The sequence below is a fragment of the Pelodiscus sinensis genome, chromosome 1 (assembly GCF_052426305.1).
Source record: "Pelodiscus sinensis isolate ZL-2025 chromosome 1, ASM5242630v1, whole genome shotgun sequence".
In the NCBI taxonomy this organism is placed as follows: domain Eukaryota; kingdom Metazoa; phylum Chordata; order Testudines; family Trionychidae; genus Pelodiscus; species Pelodiscus sinensis.
In genome coordinates this window covers 235,201,710-235,221,407 of record NC_143052.1, presented here as the reverse complement: position 1 = coordinate 235,221,407, position 19,698 = coordinate 235,201,710, and the positions used below count along the sequence as shown (strand labels likewise).

General features: G+C 42.4%; 1 protein-coding gene across 1 annotated transcript in view; it reads right to left on the bottom strand.

Moving 5' to 3' along the window:
- Nucleotides 1-1,790: 1,790 nt before the first annotated feature.
- NMS (neuromedin S) overlaps nt 1,791-19,698 on the bottom strand; it is a 34,243-nt gene continuing 16,335 nt past the window's right edge. The window contains exons 2-12 of the mRNA XM_075917050.2: nt 13,026-13,219; nt 11,740-11,795; nt 10,685-10,732; nt 10,157-10,216; nt 10,037-10,063; nt 9,892-9,945; nt 7,786-7,860; nt 6,756-6,791; nt 6,316-6,357; nt 4,974-5,023; nt 1,791-2,808 (exon numbers count right to left, since the gene is read on the bottom strand). Of these exons, the coding sequence (XP_075773165.1) occupies nt 4,985-5,023; nt 6,316-6,357; nt 6,756-6,791; nt 7,786-7,860; nt 9,892-9,945; nt 10,037-10,063; nt 10,157-10,216; nt 10,685-10,732; nt 11,740-11,795; nt 13,026-13,161 (573 nt within the window). The 5' untranslated portion in view covers nt 13,162-13,219 and the 3' untranslated portion in view covers nt 1,791-2,808; nt 4,974-4,984. The remainder of the gene's footprint in view (nt 2,809-4,973; nt 5,024-6,315; nt 6,358-6,755; nt 6,792-7,785; nt 7,861-9,891; nt 9,946-10,036; nt 10,064-10,156; nt 10,217-10,684; nt 10,733-11,739; nt 11,796-13,025; nt 13,220-19,698) is intronic.

Genomic DNA, 19,698 nt, shown 5'->3' with positions numbered 1-19,698 from the left:
GATCACGGTCATATCGTTGTTTCTCTATGAACATTTCTGCAGAGACCATGACTGTGGCATGTTGGTGTAACAGAACTGCTGCAAATAATATTCAAAGTAAAACCTTCCTTTGTCCTAGGCAAAGGCTGCTGTCTTCCAGAAGAAGGCTGTCAGACTTCTCCTTCCTTTCCAGGGTGCCTGGAAGGAATGACTCTGCAAGATTGAAACACAACTCAGAGCTACCTGGGAACATGCAGAGGTGAGTCTTCCTTCTGCTTTTAAAATTTTCATTCTGACAAGTGACACCTGAGCGTGGCAGCATGCACTTGTCAACAATCAGTCTGATTTAGGGCCTGACGGAATCATTAGGTCCTCTAATCTGATGTCATGCACAATATAGGTCAGAGAGCGTCATCCAATTACTCCTGTATTAAGCCCAATAATTTGAGTTTGGCTAAAGTGTTGGGTTTTTTTTCAGAAAAGCAAGGACTGAAGACATGAAGAGATGGGGAAACCACCACTTCCTTTGGTAGTTTGTTCCAATGGTTAATCATCCTCACCATTACAAATGTGAGTCTTATTTTTAATGAGGCTTCAATTTCTAGATGTTTGTTCTTGTCACATCTTTCTCTGCTCTATTAAAAAGCTTTCTGTTACCTGAAAGTTTCTCCCCATGAAAGTACTTATATGCTATGATCAAAACTGTTCCTGTATTTTAATATTATGTATCCAATTAATTTAGTTTTGTTTAGTCCCTCTGAATTCTAGTTCTATTTTCCAGGGGACAAATGCCACAGGCTGCTGGCCAGACAAAAACCAAAAAAAAAAAAAAAAACTCATGACTTCAGCAGACCATTCAGATGTTCTGAGAATGACCCTTTGTATCATTGTTCTGCCATTGCAACAATCTTATCTGAAGCATATCATGTAAAGTGTCTGAAAATGTTACATTTTCTCCAGTATGATTATTCTGGTTATTCCTGTGTTATCACTGCGTCAGAAGTTATGAATACTGGCTATGTATCTGTATCTCAAATGTAGATGTTACCTCAGGAACAAGGTAGTTTACAGCTCATCTTGCCAGCCCATTGTGAATGGGCTATTCATGCTTAATGGGTCATTAAGAAGAATCAACTCTCTAGGTAGCTCTTCCTTTGGACCCTGCAGTAAGAATATGGGAAGTGGCTGCCCCTGTTTGTCATCAAAGAATGTGAGGACATGTAATATACTCATGTGACCCTGGACTCCATCTTAGGCCAATAACTTTCCAGAGTTAATACATTTCCTGGCAGAGGATAGAAAAGGCCTCTGAGAGAGCTTCATTTTGTCTGTTTCCTGCCCTGATTCTCTGGACTATGGATTTACAACTAAAAGGAGGAATTTGAACTATGACCTGAGGACCTTCCAATATTTTGGATGGTACCAGAAAGACTTTATATGCCTGATGTCTATTTCATCACTACACACCTGAAATAAGAACTTTTCAATTTATTTGTATGTATATGATATATTAGACATGTATAACTCTCTTCTTGCATGAAACAAAAAACAGGACTATGTAGACTTTAAAGACTAACAAGATGATTTATTAGGTGATGAGCTTTCGTGGGCCAGACCCACTTCCTCAGATCAAAGTGGGTCTGGCCCACGAAAGCTCATCACCTAATAAACCATCTTGTTAGTCTTTAAAATGCTACATAGTCCTGTTTTTGTTTCAGCTACACCACACTAACACGGCTTCATTTCTATCTCTCTTCTTGCATGTTGTTGTTGTTATTATTAAACCTTTAGATTTTAATTACTACATGATTGGCATCAATGTGATTATTGGGTAATATCTGGCTGTACAACCCCCACATTATACAGTGACCTGGCTATGTAGTTGATCTCTTGGGATTAGAAGGACCCTGTATTTGTTTTCAGAAACTGCTTATCATAGAGACCAGTGTCTGGGTGGTGAGAAAAGGACTAGGATGCCTAAGAGGATAGTATTTCTGATTTCTTGTTAACTGAGACAGAAGTTTACTCTTGTTACTAGCTTAGTATAATCTAATGATCAAATAACCACCAGTTTGGGGTGAGTCTGCCCCATTTCTCAGCTGTTTGTCCTGAATCTGGTATTCTCAGCTGTGACCCACTGAGGCACAGTGACAAGCACATCTCAGAATTTGGCTTCTTATTTATTCTTTATGTTGCCTACTAGGGGAAGGGTGGAAAAGGTAGACCAGAGTTACCACTTTTGGCAAATTGTTTGGTCAGATAGAGTCAGTTAGTAACAATTGTCATAAATCAGTGTCACTCAAAGTAGCTGATTTGAACCAATCGGTCTTCATGATTCAGCCTTTTGTTCTTATTTTGGAGAAGATAATTCAGTCATGAAAATGATGTCCTGTTGTGCTGTTTGGGGTAGAGCAATGTGTACTCAAACTCTAAGTAAAAACACACTGCATTGTCATACAAAGGGCATGTCGATCATGTATAATCCTAACAGAAGGCATGCTATATAAAATAAATGATAGAGATAATATTTTGAGAGTGGTTCTTCGTCATATTACCTTAATAGATGTTATTGGTTTCCTGTAAATAAAGAACTCTGCTTTGGAGCCAGACAAAGGAATGTAACAATAAAGAGTGACCACAAGTGTGCATGGATAACTTTACAATGAAAAAATTAAAGAAGTACAAAGTAATTAATACTGTAATTTATTACGGGACAGTATATTCTAGTCAAATTAGTCACTTAAAACAATAGACAAATAGTCCAATGGGATTTTTTCTTTGTATAAATCATCTTCAAGTCAACCCATGAACTTCACATTACATGGAATTCTGAAAGAAATTAGCAGATGTTAGGACTATACTTTGTGTTGAGCTTTGTAATTGATGTAATGTAAAAATTCAGTCCTGTGTGTCAGTTCCATCCCAAAACTAATGGTACAAAATGTTAGCCTCTGCAAATAGTAGTGGATGAATCTCAAAAGGTTTTAATAACTATCCAAAGTCCACAATGATTATCTGAACTTATGAGGTCTTTCACCCATACTATAAATCTTTCCTCCCTACATTTTTTCCCTTCATCACCAAGGTCTACCTCCCTCTAAGAGGCCTTTTTCTTGAAGACTGGGGAGCACAGTGTTTATCTTGCAGTCCATTCAGCTGAGCCTTTAGAAGACTCAGTGAGTAAAACTCAGGCACAACAATAAGTCACACTTTAGTTGATACAATAACATGGGAATGGGACTTATTTGTTGCCACAGACCTTCTGTTGGCCATGGTGGAGGGTGAATTACATTCAAAGTGTTTAAGAACATGTTTAAGCTAACCACAGTTAGAAATATGTTGCCAAAAAGTTCATTCCATATCTCTCCATTCATCAGCTACTGGATCCGTGGCTTGTTTCTTTCTTAAACGTTTAATACCAAAAGTATATTTTGTAGATTTTTTTCGCTGTCATTCTAGTCACCATCCTCTCCTTCAACCAGCATTACCAGTTGCAGTGAAAACAGATGAGTCACAAACAGAAAATAGTGACCTCTTTTTTTGAAAAGTTCAGAAAGGTTGAGAGAGGATGGGGATGGTAGAAAGAGTATGAGGTTTCCTTTATAGATTAATATATACTTAACTTACCATTAAAATGTAAATGACTTTAACACAACTATCAAGAAGCGCACACACTGAAGCTGAGCCATCATGTACTATTATAGCCCATTGTCTTACTTCACCCAGGATATGTCTACACTACCACCCTAATTCGAACTAGGGTGGTTAATGTAGGCAACCAAAGTTGCAAATGAAGCCCGGGATTTAAATATCCCGGGCTTCATTTGCATCTTGCCGGCGCTGCCATTTTTAAAGCCCCGGTAGTTCGGACTCCGTGCCCGCGGCTACACGTGGCACAGAGTAGGTAGTTCGGATTAGGCTCTCTACTCCGAACTACCGTTACTCCTCATGGAATGAGGTGTACCAGTAGTTCGGATTAGAAAGCCTAATCCGAACTACCTACTCCGTGCCGCGTGTAGCCGCGGGCACGGAGTCCGAACTACCGGGGCTTTAAAAATGGCGGCGCCCGGCAAGATGCAAATGAAGCCCGGGATATTTAAATCCCAGGCTTCATTTGCAACTTCGGTTGCCTACATTAACCACCCTAGTTCGAACTAGGGTGGTAGTGTAGACATACCCCCACCCATCTACCTTCTGTTGTTTGTTATTAGTCATCTAAAATTAGGTCCCAATCCTGATGTCAGTGAGATTCCATCAGAGTGCAAGGATCAGCATTAGTGGGTTCTGATCTAGGTTCAGGTGGCTTTTGATTGCAAGCATTACAGGGCAGAAATCTTGTCTTAGTATTTTTCTCTGTGGAGCACTTCACATGCTTTAGGGTACATCTACATTGAAACACTAGTTTGGGATACTGGGTACCCCAAAATAGCTATCCCGCATCTTCACAGCAAGCCCATTATTTTGGGCTTGCTATTCCAATGTGCCTGTAAACCTCATTCTACAAGGCTTAAGGGGAGTTTGGGAATAGCGCTTTATTTTGAAATTTTGCGCTGTGTAGACAGCACCAAATGACAAAATAAGGTATTTCAAAATAGCATTGAAATAAGATATGCAATTTGCATAGCTCAAATTGCATATTTTATTTCAAGTTACAGTGCAGTGTAGACGCATCCTTTGAGTGCTGTGTAAATAATAGTATTTCTAAGTTTGGAACAGGGAAATAGCAAAAAATTGTTATGCTTGTATTACCACTTTGAAAGAGCATAAAAGTTCTGAATGCTCACACTTCATAAAATACATTAACTTCATTAGCTTGTTGATAGTGCACACAACACCCCTGATCTTTCAAGTGGCTCTGTGCAGACAGATTCCTCTCCCTATGCAGAGCAACTAGCAGTGAGAGGGATTACATGTGCAAGAAATTATTTCTCAATAACACCTTCCGTCTCAAAGATTATTTATTAAGAAAATAGAATGAAGCCTTTTAAAATCACCTTTCAGAGTCCTATTCACCACCATCTTCAATAGTTCTTCCATTTCTAGGCTGAAAATGTAATTAAATAATATTGAGGTACAGAGATCAGACAAGCAAACACTTCAGAAAATGGTACGTTTAGGAAAAATCATAAAATTATATGCCAAATTTACCACAAGTGGATAACCGGTATGGAGTGGAAATAGGACTTATGTATGGAGTATGCAACCTAGGGTCTGTTCATTCAATCTCTGGACCGACAGCTGACAGATCTGACTTATTTTTCATTCGGCACCTTAGCTCCAATTCAACAAAATACAAAGCCCTCTGACTAACTCTAAGCACGTGAGTCATTCCACCGAAATCACTTGGATGACAGACATGTTTAAAAGTTAGGCACATGTTTAAGTATCCTCCTAACTCAGGGCCCTGCTTACCTGTCAGGGCCTATTTTTACTTGATTCCTCTTCCTCTGTTGGTGGGGAGCATGTGAAAATAATTTTGCCCATGTCCACATAGTGCATCACTGGCTGAATTTGGGTTAGAACAGTGTCTGCAGCATTCTTACTTTGGGCAATGATCCAACAGTCACAGTGAGGGGGGAAATAAACCACAGATGATTTTTCATACGTTCCATTTTTTTTTTTTGGCTGTATTCACTGAATGTGATTATCAGATCACTTGGTTAGTGCAGTACTAATATTTATGTAAAAGAAAATAAACCTTTTCCACCACAACTCCTCTCTCGAAGGCTACGTCTACACTATGAGTTTTCTTGGCAAAAAATATGCAAATGAGTGACTCATTTGCATGAGTCGTAATCTCATTTGCATATTTTCAGCTGCTCTGTTTTTGCGCTGGGGTTTTTGTGCGAAAACAAGCAGTGTGGATGTTTTCTTTTTGTGCAAAACTCCCTTTTTCCACAAGGAGGTATACCGATGCACATAAACCCCAGCACAAAAACGGATCAGCTGAAAATATGCAAATGAGATCATGACTCATGCAAATGAGTCCCTCATTTGCATATTTTCGTCCAAGAAAACTCATAGTGTAGACATAGCCTAAGTGGAACATTTCAAGAGGTAATATTTTAAGGGTCATCCTTGTGCAACAAAGTTTTAATCCATTACTGAACAGGACTTCACAGTTTTTACACCTTTTATTCTAACAAAGCACAACATTAACTCCCTAAGCTTGTCAAGCAATGACTTTAGACTGCAGCATCTACAGAATACCAGGAACATTTTTTAGCTGCAAATAGTTTAATATTTTTAGATATAAATAGCTTTATGTTGTTTTCTATGCCAATGTGAAATTGCTTATAATTCAGAACTGTATAAAGAAAAAGACAAATCAGATACCCTGAAAAGAAAAAAAGGCCGTCCCATGGTACCAGCACTGTCCTGTAAAATAAGACACACAACCATTAACAAAATATATTTCAATTATAGTATGGATATATTGACAAGTCTTTGTGTCATTGTCAGAGTTGTTGTCGTCAATAATTCAAGGAGCCTTTTCAGCAGTATGCAAATAATTGGATGCTGATCGTTCCCAATGCCCATTCACCTGAACTACTGATTAAACATTAATACCCAGTAGGCATTGTCAAGAACTATCCATTTCGTTGGCTGGAAATATATTAGAATACCACAATTAAATATGATGTTACATGGACTTTAGAAAATGTCTTGTAGGCTGCTTTAGTAGTGGTTGATTATCTCTTGGAAGCAGCAGGTGAGCTAGTTCAGAATAACTGTGGTCTCAGATTTTTATTTTAGTCTAAATTAAATTAACATACCTTCTTTGTAAACTCTGCAGCAGCAATTTGTGATTCCTGTAAGGTGATAGCACATATCAGTTTCAACATATCCATCTGTTCATGAGGTGTTCATTTCCTTGGTTTTGCATATTAATCTTCTAGTACTGGTTTTAAGTACATTGCTCCAATCCATTTTTGGAAGTGAGAATTTTAAACACAAATCAGATTGTTACAGAGAATCTAGCAGGAAATCAAAATTTGCTGTCTGTGTAGTAAGTATCTCTTTAACCGATTTCAATGTAAAATATATTGTTGTCACTGAAATGCAAATTAAACACTCATGCTCTTGAGAATCATGCAATGCTTGAACTGAAGGGAGTATAAGGAACAATATTCACCAGGTTTCAGAATAATATTGACTTCTGTGATCTTGTTGAAATGTGGTTGGTTCCCCATCTTTAAGATTTCCACTGATATTTTAAATCCAATCTGGGTTGCTGCTTCTAAACCCAGCCCATGCTGTGACCACACTTGCATCACTGAAGTCACTGCAAGTTCTGCCGTTCAAGATCAAGCCTTGTGTCAATAAAGCCTCTGATCTTTCAATCTGATCTGCAAGGACAACCCTTTTACAGCCCCACTGACTTTGACTGGACTTTAAATGGTCCTTAAATGGAAAAGGCTCATTTAGTAATATCAGGAGAGATCAGTGGCAGCAATAGCTACACCAGGGATTGGATTTAGCTATCAGGGATATGTTTTAAATATGTACGTAAAATGGAAGATGAAAGTAAAGATATAAAAATAAAGAAGATGGAGAGGGGCCAGAAAATGGGGAACTGACAGTAAAGGGGGGGGGGGGGAAGAAGAGTAAAGTTTGAAAAGGGAAGGGAAGGAACTTAAATTTTAAAATGAAAGCATAGAGAAGGTAAGAGGAGAGCCCAGACAGAATATAAAGCAAGAGGACTTCCCTTTGCTAGATGCTCATGGTTCCAATATGGAGACAATGATTTATAAAACAACTGAAATTTTAGTTCCATAAAATACGATGGAAGAAACAAATGCATACTGGATCAAGGAATCTTTTCATTCTTCTCTCAGAGAGCTTTGAAGCAAGGCGCATTAAAGGATGCACAGGGGAAGACTACAACAAAGAGATATCATGAACACTAGTTTTGTACTAAGATGATCAATTAGACACAAAACATTCAAACATAGTCACTGACTAAAAATTGTTGATAGTCTGGCACTTCAGAAACCGACATTTACAATACATATTAATTTATTTTAATGCAGAATCATTGCAAAACCCAAGCTCTGTAATGATCATAGATTGAAAATTTCAAAGTAGTCTAGTTGAGATAAAGACCTAAATTCAATGAGATTTGGGTGCTTACTGCTCCAGGCTCCTTTGAAAACCCCAGATGTAAAGCTTATACAAAGATTGAAGGAAGAAATTAAATTCTCTAGCCAGTTCTTTAAGTAACTTGAAGAATTGTTGCACACTTTGGGTGAAATCTTGGGCATTCTGCTATTGACATCAGTGGGGCAAAGATGTCATAGCCCGTTTTAAAATGTAATCTTAATGTTTTAGGCAAATTCTAATCCACATGTCCCACAAATGTATAAGGCCATCTAAGAGGAGGATCTACTCAATAAGAATTTTTTTTATGCTAAGGTTGAATTTAGCCCAGAGTTCCCAAGGTATTGGGGAAAGTTCAAGTGGGCCAGAGATAGGGAGATTCATGTCAAAATAGGCATGTGAAGCTGGATAAAAGGTGTAATTTTTAGCTGATTGTGGTGGAAAACCTGCAATCAGCATTTTGTGGGTTTGTGGTTTAGCTAACGTATTAAATATATTCACAGCCAAGATCTAGAAGACATTTGCTTGGTTTTTATTTTGTATTTTTGGAGGGTGAGGCTGTACGTTAGAACACAATGTAAATATTTTAATGTTTTTTATTCAATTTTTTAAAATGCATTCAGAATTAGAAACTAAAGAAACTGACAAAGTATAGAAAAGCTAGAAAAGCACCTTTTAAAAATCCTTCCTGTAATTATTTTAAAGTCATTGTACATGACCTGAATAAACTGATTGTTTGAAACTTTAGAATCACGGTACATTATCGTTTTCAGACTAAAGCCATTCAGATATAAAGGGGGTTCAAAGAGTTCTGTAATTTTGGTGGGTAAAGCTCTTGAAAGCTAGCATTAACTAAAAAGGTACAATAGGAAAAAATGGCTTTGGGGCAAGGATGCCATTTCGGGAGGGAGGGAGAGAAGGGCAGCAGCCGTGCACTCCGGAACATGGCTTGCTTTTCATTTCATTCCCCAGACACTAAGGCTATGTCTACACTGGTGCAATCTTGCACCAGAGCTATGCAAATGAGGCTAAGCATGGAATATCTCTGAGCTTCATTTGCATATATAATGAACCACCATTTTTGCGGAAGAGGCTCTTGCACCAGAAGGAGCTGTCTACACTGCCACTTCTTGTGCAAGAAAAACCCTCTTGCGCAATGCCGTTATTCCTGAAAATAATCAGCGTAGCGGCATTGTGCAAGAGGGTTTTTCTTGCACGAGAAGCGGCAGTGTAGACAGCTCCTTCTGGCGCAAGAGCCTCTTCCGCAAAAATGGCGGCTCATTATAGATGCAAATGAGGCTCGGCAATATTCCACACTTAGCCTCATTTGCATAGCTCTGGCGCAAGATCACTCCAGTGTAGACATAGCCTAAGGGAGTGAGGGGAAAGTACTTGCATTCAATGGTTGCCTCTCACACATGGTTGGTAAAAGGAGCTCACCAGCAAGTTGTGAGAGGCATGCATGCAATACAAGTATTTCCCCCTCATTCCCTTAATGTCCAGGGAATGGGATGAAAAGCAAGCAGTGGCCCGAAGTGCACTGTTGTTGCCCACACCCACCCACCAATATTCTACCATTGCTTTGGGGCCCTCCTGACTGGCTGTAATCAACATGAGCTAAGAGTCTCAATATCTCACAGGCTTGAACCTTTATAGATGATTAAGCAAGGTACTTAAGCACTGAAATCAATGAGTCTACTCACTTGCTGAAAGTTAGGCATATGCTTAAGTACACTGCTGAATCAGACTTAGTAAACATCTTGCTCACATACTTATGCTACGCAAAAGTGATGATTTTGTTAAAATACTGACCCCAGGTTTAAGTGGATATGCTGGTTCTTGAACTCTTGAGTAGTGAAATAAAAACTGCATAAAAAGAGCAATTTTAGAATATAATCTTATCAAATCTAAGAGCTGAAATTATATGCATATATTACTAAGATGAAGAAATACTTACTCTTTTATACATGTCCTCATTGTTTTCCTAGTAAAGATAATGATGATAGTCAAACTCTATTAGGTTAGACAAAATATTGAGAAAGATTTTCTTCAAGGAAAGAAAATCATTAGACCTTACCTCATCTATCTGCATGTCATTAAAAATAGCATTACAAAGATCCATTACTTTACCGGAGATCTAAAAGATAAATAGATTTTTTAAAAACATAGATCCATTTTATAGTATATTTTGTACATAATTTTTATGGTAAGAAGCCTGATTTTCATTTCACAAATTTAAATCAAGAATAATTCTACTGAAGCCAAAGGCATTATACCAGAGTGGAGCTTACTGTAGCTACCAGATATAAAATATTATGTAATTTTTATATCTGGGAAAAGTTGATAGCAAATGAATTAGGTCAGTATACTCATATGCTACATACAAAACAAATTCTTAGCATCATTTAGTGAAATTAGATTGATGGGAAAATAGAACATAAGTCAGCAGAACCACTTGCATCATTCCAGCTAAGTATTCAACAGCATTGAAGAGATGGAGCAGGCATTTACATTGATCATTTCAGATGCTAATTTTAATTGTTATGGAATAGTCAATGTATCTGGAAGAGTAGAGTCAGTTCAATAAATTATAAAGTCAGTTTACCTTCGGTTGATTAGATAGCTCTGTCCACTGACTGAAACACATTGCTAGCTTAAAAATAAAGAAGAGACATTAAGGTAAGTTATATACTGCATATACAAGTAATATAAGTAATATGTAAGTTGCTCTGCATTGCTAGCTTAAAAATAAAGAAGAGACATTAAGGTAAGTTATATACTGCATATACAAGTAATATAAGTAATATGTAAGTTGCTCTGCATTGCTAGCTTAAAAATAAAGAAGAGACATTAAGGTAAGTTATATACTGCATATACAAGTAATATAAGTAATATAAGTAATATGTAAGTTATATACATATAAGTAATATAAGTAGTATGTAAGTAATATAAGTAGTATAAATAATATGTAAGTTATGTACTGTGTATATGCTAAATATATGGTAAATATACTGTATATTAACCTGTATTTTAGTAAGAGATATTTTAGTGTTAATAATATTTTGTCAAGGCATTTCCTGATTCAGCTATCTGACACTGAATGTGTATATTTTGTTAAAATAAGTAGCAAAGGGCCATTTTAGATATATTTGCAAACCAGGAGGTGATCAAGTGGACATTCCTCCAGGTCATGTTGTTGTTATTTCATTGTTTTATCAATTCAACCTCAACTGTACCCTAGGTTTGATCACTGCATTGTCTTATATTTCAATTAATTTAGGGTAATTGTAAATATACGAGTAGTTTATTTTTAGCATTGTATTAGCTTGCTTATTCTCTTAGTAAAGCAGATATAAATGATATCAGCCTTGTTTCTCAGAATTGCAGTATGGTCAATGATCTACAAAAAGCACAAGTGAGCCCCTAGACCCACTCCTGAACTACCCTCCCTTTAGCCTTCAACTGCATACTTTTGTCCATGTTTTGTTAGCATGGTGAGCAAAGAGTTTTAATAATGCTTCCTTAGCCACTGGCTAACCGGAAAATGTTCAAGTGTACTCTGTTTCTCATTCCCTAATGGAAATTTAGCCTTGTTTCTGGTGCCCCCTGCACTGTGTTAAAAACATGCTTCCAGTTGATTGCCATGTTATGAAACCCTACCTCACTTTGAGGAATGTCTGGAGCATCCATAGTGCGAGAGCCAGGCTGAGGAAACCCTGTTGAGATAAAGCATTCACCAATGTAATTTCCAACGAAGGGTGACTGCCCTTCATTTAAAAGCTACCCAAGTACAAATTCAGAGAGAGGATTCTCCAAGAGCACGTGGAAGCTATAACCGATCAACAACTAGGGTACAATTAAATCCTGGCGCAGGCTAAAGCAGGAGGGCTTAGCAGGGATGCTTGGCTTTGCTAATTTTGCTAAAGCACCAAAAAAGGGGGTATCGTCCCACTGGGGAACGCTAGAGCACCCCCCCCCCTCCCACCCCCGTGCATTGCCTCGGCAGACCTAGCTGCGGGGATGAGCAGAGAGGAGCATCCCAGTTCAGCACCCTGGACAGAGGCGCCGGCAGAAGAGACGGTCTCCAGCCTTGTCTCCTCCAAAGTTTCCCCGCTCGCTTTGGCCTCTTGCCCAGTCCTAGCACTGACAGCTGGTGCCATTGGGGGTAGCTCCGCTGAACGGAGGGGACACTGGTCCCACGGCTGTGTCCATTTCCTCTCTGCCCGACACCCGCTGTGGCGGCGGGGGGGCCCTTGCTCTTGCCACAGACACCTCCCTCCCCGGGCACTGTTGGAAGAACCTGCTGTGCACCTCTTAGGCTCAGCAAGCAGCTCCTGTCTCATCCTGGTGCGGGACATATTCCCCGGCCCCCTCCCGCCCTGCCACTTCAAAGGAGAACTGCTTAGCCTTAAGAACCGCAGGTCCCCTTCTTCTGCGGGGTTTGAGAGCGGACAGCCACGTCCTTTGCTTAAACAATCCGCAGCCTTCAGCCCGGCAGCCTCCTGCTCCTTGGAAGAGCCTGAGGCGAGAGTCCAGGTCCCGCCTAGTTTGGACCCACCAAAATAGGACATTTCTGAGAGGGAATGTATGTGTATCAGGATCTGCCATCTCCCGTTGTATTCATGTGTATATATAGCATATATAGTATACAGTATACAGCGCATGAATACACCGTGAGCTGGTAGATCCTGATACAGATACATTCCCTCTCAGGAGTGTCCTCTTCTTTGAAAGTTCAAATATGGTAACCCTAGGACCAGCTGAGCTCCGAGTGTGCAGGGACCCCAGGCTGTCCGAGTGGCAAAGCGGAGACGGGGGTGTGTGGGTGGGTGTAGGGGTGAGGAAGAGGAATGAGTTCAGCTTCCAGTATTAGCCCAGTTGTAGTGACTATTCTTTGTCCATCTGGCTCAGGTACGGAGGAGGCAGTGTCGGGGCTGGGGTCTTACCTGAGCTGAACTGTAGCGCACAGAAGCAGTAGAGAGCGAAGCTCAAAGGGAAGGGGGACGGATGCCGCTTCATTTTCAGCCACCGGTTCCTTCGAGCTGGGGACAGACTTCGGTGGCTCTGCCAGGACCGGAGCATTTCACAGCAGACGTCAGCTGGCCGGGAGGGTGCTCAGCCTGTGGGCGACTGGCCCAAACTGGAGAGCGGTATTTGTGTTCCAAGTTGTAGCCCATGGCACGGGGAGCCAATCAGCACTTTGCACGGGCCTGGGTTTCTCATCAGTGTCACGCTGTGCCCTGCTTTACGCAGCAATCTCTCTTAACTCAAGGCCATAGGTTAAGGGTGCAGGAGCGCAGAATGGCGAAGTGTCGAGTCTTTGGTGCATCTCTGTGTGTAAAGAACGCTCGCCAGGAAAACCGCCCTTATGCCAGCAGGCTGGCTACATACATTGTTGCTGCATCACAGACTTTCTCGTTATTGCATGCACACTGGTCTGCCTACTGATAGGTAATCAGAGCTCAGCGAAAAGTTTGCTAGGAAAAATTAACTACAATCGATCTGCAGTTCTTTGATTATTTTTTTTAACAAGACTAAAATGTTCCTACAAAGTAGGTATGAAATAGCTACGGATACAATATTTCTACTTAATCACTGTTCATTGGGAAGCCGGTGAAGTCTAGTGATTAGGAAGTCATTTATTGAAACCACTTCAAAAGTCTAGCTTATCAATAACAAGGGGAAATGAAGCAAAAAGAAGCATTTCAAATGAGAGAGGCTCAGGTTCCTTAAAGTAGAAGAGAGTGATGTACGTTCTGCTTTAATAAATCCAGGGAACTATTTCTCCTTATGCCCACTCTGGAAAATAAAGCCTTTAAAAGAATGGGAAATTTTATATAAGACAATAGTTGCCTTATTTGCCAGTTTTATTAAGTAGGTCATCACTTGTAAGAAGATTTCCTTTCCATTACTTCCCATTAATGTCTAAATGTAATCATTTCTAAATGCCATGTATCATAGTATCTTCATGTGTTGTAGAAAATGCTGGGATCAGTTCAGAAGGAAAATGCAATTCTTCAGCTTATTCTGCTATGATCACTGAGTTCTACTTTGAAGTGTGCTGCCAGGTTTTATTCTGCTTTGGTTCTTGGGGGGGGGGGGGTATTTTACGTTGTCACCAGAACATAGCAAAGGCAGATTGCGCCTGATTTCCTTTTGTGTGTGTTCTAAAGCTTTCGGCATGCTGCTGTAATTATTTTTTCTCCAGTTCCCTACAGTTTACACGAGCTAAAATATCCCTGATACGGTGGGCGATTGCAGCTGCCACAATGGGTTGCAAAAGAAGATGATTTTTTCCCCAAGAGCTTTTCGAGTGTAGATATGCTTGATTGAAGGGGTAGGTGGCTGGTGTAGCCGACCCGTTCCTCAAAGCTTTTCCCTTTTCCAGCCTTCCTGGGTTGTCTGAGCCATCTGTTCAACAGTGCCCATGAGAGCTCCCCTTTCCACCATGTTTAGAGCTATTTGGCTGGCCGTGTTGTCTTTGCAAGATATGAAAGGCACGAAGCGTTTTGTGTATCATTGATACACAATTGGCACTGCAGCCCATGCTGTCTTCTGTCCTTCAATACTTGCACACCGACACTCCACAGGTCAGAACTGACAGGACTGCTTCCTTGGAGAACGGAAATAAATTAGCCGATTAGCCAAAGTAGTAGGATTCTGTTCCTGAGAGGACACGCAGGCGGGACAGCAGTAGCTGGCGGTGGATGATCTGAGAACCACTGGTAGAATGAGCCGCCTCAGAATAGTTGTTTTCACCTCTTACCAGTACGATGCGAACGGGTGGCACTTTTGCTACCCCACCGCGATTTTGGTACAGAGGGGTCTAGGCTGTCCTGGGGACTCTGCTGTTGTTGAAGCTGGTCTGCTATCATCCTCTGCAGCAGCGTGACTAGAAAGAAGAGCTCGAAGGCTGGCTCTGCATGAGGTTGGTGGCACAGCACGCGGAGGGTTTTTGGTCTCTGCGGAGGACAAGCGATAGATCTCTTGCGTGATTCCTGCCGGGGTTAGAACACCTGCTTCCGATAGCCCTGGGCCACACACATTCCTCAGTGCCATAGGGAAAGGCATGGGTGCGGGGGAGGGGTTACTGGCTCACTCATAAGAATAGCCAGCTCTTCAGTAGTGTTGATCCTCAGAGTACTGGTATGTCAGTAGCACCATTCTCATTTTATTGATGGGGAAACCACATAGAAACAACGTAACTCGCCTAAGGTAACCCAGGAGGCTAGATACGGAATCCAGGTCTCTAGTCAAGCACCTTAGCTTCTAAACTATACTTGTTTCCATGAGTCTAGTACAGTGGCCTCCAACCTTTTAAAGCACAAGATCACTTTTTGAATTTAAGTGCAATCCAAGATCTACCTCTAATATAAATACCCTTGTCCCTCCTCCTTTCTGCCCCTTCTCTGAGGCCCTGCACCCGGTTCACTTCATCCTCCCTTTCTTGCCCACCTGCCCTCACTTTCACCAGGCTGGGGCAGAGGGTTGGGGTGCAGACTCTGGTCTTGGATTAAGGGATCTGGAGCATGAGTGGGGCTCTGAGCTGCTCTTGGGGCAGACAGGTGGGTTACTGGAGTGGGTTCTAGGTGTAGGCTCTGGGAGGGAGTTCGGATGCAGAGATGCTCAGGGCTAGAGCAGGGGTTTGGGCGCAGGAGGGGGTTTATGACTGGGGTAGGGTTTCAGGATGTGGGCTCCGACTGGGCACTGCTTACATCAAGTGGCTCCTGGGTGGTGGTGCAGTGGGGCTAAGGCAGGCTCACCCCTGCCTTGGCCCTGAACCACTCCATAACGCAGCCAGCAAACTCACTCCCAAGTCCTGTTGTGTCCCCTCTCTGCTCTGTGGAGAAAGGATACAGAGTGGGAGTGGGCATCTTGATCTCAGCACCCTCCTCTCCCTCCCCTGCCCTGCTCTGCACAGAAAGCAGAAGGCTCCTGAGGAGACAGCTCCAACGTAAAAGGCAGGAGGTGCGCAGCAGTGCGGGAGGGCAGCTGAAGTGCTGGCACTTGACAGACTCTTGGCCAAACCAGACAGGATCACCTGTCAAAGGCTCCAAGATCTACCACTAGATCCTGATCTACTTGTTGGTGACCACTGGTCTAGTAGCTGGGATGGAGGGAGAGCAAAGGGAGCTAGCATCTGCGTGGCGAGGGACTGACTCCAGCATGGGAAGTTCCTAATACTGCTCCTAAGGTAGTTCCCTAGTGGCTGTTGCCCTGTGCACTGACATCTCACCCAGGGGCTAGTCCCCTTGTCCTATCACCTGTCCCACCCAAACAGCTGGTACACATGTTCCTGCCCCTCCCCAAGGCCAAGTGTCTCTGACAGAACTCAGCAGTGGCTGGAAGGTAGGATCAGGCTGGGCCAGGGAATCCTACCTCATCCACAGCAGCCACTTTGAGCTCATGTGCCACAGGCCAATGATGAGTGCCATGTCTCCCCCAAGCTGTGCTCTCATTTCTCCCCACCCTGCCCCACACCTGCATTTGCAGAACATAGCCACATACTGATCAGCTCTCACCCCGCCAGATGTTGTGGGGGCAGAAAACACTGGTGGGGAATGGGAGGACAAATAAGAATATTGGGGGATGCTAGCATCCCCCCCCCCCCCCACACACACAGATACACACACCTGGTTCTGCCTCCCCTGGATTCCAGTACCTCTTTCTGAAGCCTGTATGTGGCTTTTCTGGTCATGTCTATGCAAATTTGGACTCAAGAGCCTGTTTGGATTTGTTAACCCTCATCAGTAGAGCTTTTTTCACAGCAGGATAAGTTTGGAGTTGCTGTTGAGAGCAGGCAGTCTGAGTTCTTCTGATGTAACTTCATTGAAATTAATGGAGTCGCACCAGCATAAAATAGGAGTAAAGTGGGGTGGGGGTGGGGAACTGAACTCAGCCTCTGGCTTGCTTGAATCTAGTCCATGAGACTTGGGGCTCCCCCACAGAATTGGGGAGCTGGCGCTGACACTGACGCTGAAGCCCCCCACCTCCCCTGCAGGACTGGAGCACCAACTCTGGCTCTGCTTCATGGGCCAGTGTCAGGCAAGCTGGGCCAGATCCGACATACAGGCTTTTCCTCGTTGGGGGAGGAAGCGGCTCCATGTGCGGGCACTCACCCTCTCCCACCTCACTTCGGCTAGGGAAACAGCAGAGCTAAGGCTTCCCCCCCCCCCCCCCCCCGGCTGCTCTGAATGGCTATAATCGTGGCCAATAGGAAGAGCAGGGGCAGTGCCTGGAGATGGAGAGAGACATGGAGCCATATGTGCCCCCAGGAAACTGTGCTAGGTAAGTCCCCCCCATGTCAGACGCCACACCCCATCCCACTCCTGCACACACTCTCCAGCCCAGATCCCCACTCTGCCTCTCCAGCCCAGATCCCCACTCTGCCTCCTGCATCTCCCATTGAAGTCAATGATATTACTTATGTACTCAAAATTAGGCACATTTAAGGACTATGCTAAAATAAGGCACATAAGCTCAGTTATTAAAACATCAGTTACAATACTCAAAACAGTAGTGTCCCAATGAAGGTATAATAATCAAGGGAGGAATAGGAGTGCATGTATTTAAAGAACAAAACACACAAAACAATTACTGCATGGAAAATTATTAACACATTCTCTTTCCTTAAACCAAATTTCTTTTTCTCCTCCCGTATATTTCATTTCACTGGTGTTAGCTGAAGAGACAGCATTGCCAATAGATTTATCAGTGCCAAGCCAATTTAATGAGTTGTAATTTTACTGTACAAATGAAATCCCTGCTTGGAGGTCCAGAACTCACTGCACTAGGAGAAAGAGAGGCCATGAGAACTGAAGTTAATTCCCTGCTCCTCAGCTCTACACATGCACACATACAGACAGGGAAAAGAAGGCACTTTGCTGAGGTGATAAGAAGCAGAGAAATTATCTGTGGGAGTCAATAATTTTGGAATATAGCTAGTCTCAGTAGCATTTCAGCACCTGTGACTTCCTAACAAAAACATGCTGTGACTAATAATTGAAGAATATGGAGAAATTTGGCTGAGACAGAAGCAAAGAGGAGGGCTGGTTTCCAGTTTGTAAATGGTCTCCGCAATGAAAGTTTGCATGTTACTAAAGAACTACAGAAATATCGGCAGGATTTAGCTACACTGGCATTCTCATTACATTCTAAGGGTATGTCTACACTGCCACCCTAGTTCGAACTAGGGTGGTAATGTAGGCAACCGGAGTTGCAAATGAAGCCCGGGATTTGAATTTCCCGGGCTTCATTTGCATAAAGCTGGGCACCGCCATTTTTAAATGTCCGCTAGTGCGGACTCCGTGCTGCACGGCTACACGCGGCACGGAGTCCGCACTAGCGGACATTTAAAAATGGCAGCACCCGGCTTTATGCAAATGAAGCCTGAGAAGTTCAAATCCCGGGCTTCATTTGCAACTCCGATTGCCTACATTACCACCCTAGTTCGAACTAGGGTGGTAGTGTAGACATACCCTAAGTTATTGAGTCTGAGTTCCTAGTGCCCTGCACCTTCTGTGGTCCTTCACAACTGAGCAGAGTGGGTCTACAATGCTACCATTCTGATCTATTAGCATTTTACACCCACCCCGCACTCAGTGTGCAAGGTGGTGGAGAACCAAGCCCATTGAGACCTACAGGAATCTTCCAAGTGCTGACCAGCTGATGTGATGTTAAATGTGACAGTCCCTGTTCACTCATTATGTGTCTGTAATGGGGTGCACTCGCGAGCCAAGTGCATGTGCCGTCTCTCTCTCGCTCTGCTGTTCGGTGATTTAGCCCTTCAGCTGAGTCGCAAACAGTTTGTATGTTAAATGAAAGAAAGCAACTCCTTTCCAGAAGATAAGTCCAACAGGGGCCCCTTTGTAATATTTCTCTCTGTTTGCCTCTGCTCTGAAATACAGCGATGCCCCCAGGGCTTCTTCCCTGAAGGCAACATCTTCACCCTCTCAGGACCTTTCTGGCTCCAGCCCTACTGCTGAGTTGCTCTAATTCAGTTCCTCCACTCAGAGAGCCTCACTTTCCAGGCCACTTGCCCCCTAGTCATGGTTGGGGAGATCTGGACCTAACCCAGTCCAGAGATCTTGTAGATAGCAGCTATGTACAATGTTCTTTTTAATAACTGCTTTGTTGCTAGCATTCCCTGGGTCACTTCCCCATGATTCCAGCACAATTTTTCACCCTTACCTCAGGGCCTTGTCCTGATGGAATCCCAGCAGCCAGCCCAGTGCACCATCTGTTCCTGCTCTAGCAAGGAACTGAGCTCACTCAGAACTTTCAGATCTTCTTATAGGATACGTCTAGACTGTGGCACTATTTTGGGATACCGGAAGTATCCTGAAATAGCAACGCTGCATCTTTAAATGCACCCAATATTTTCCAAAATAACAAGTGTGCTATTTCGGCATCCCTGTAACCTTCATTCCATGAGGGTTAAGGGATTTGTCAAAATAGTGCCTTATTTTGAAATTTGGTGCTGACTACATAGCACCAAATTTCAAAATAAGCTCTTTCGACCTAGACTTGGAATAAGCTACACAATTTCCATAGCACAAATTGCGTAGCTTATTCTGACAGAAGGGTTCTGTCTAGACGCATCCATACTGACCTACGGAC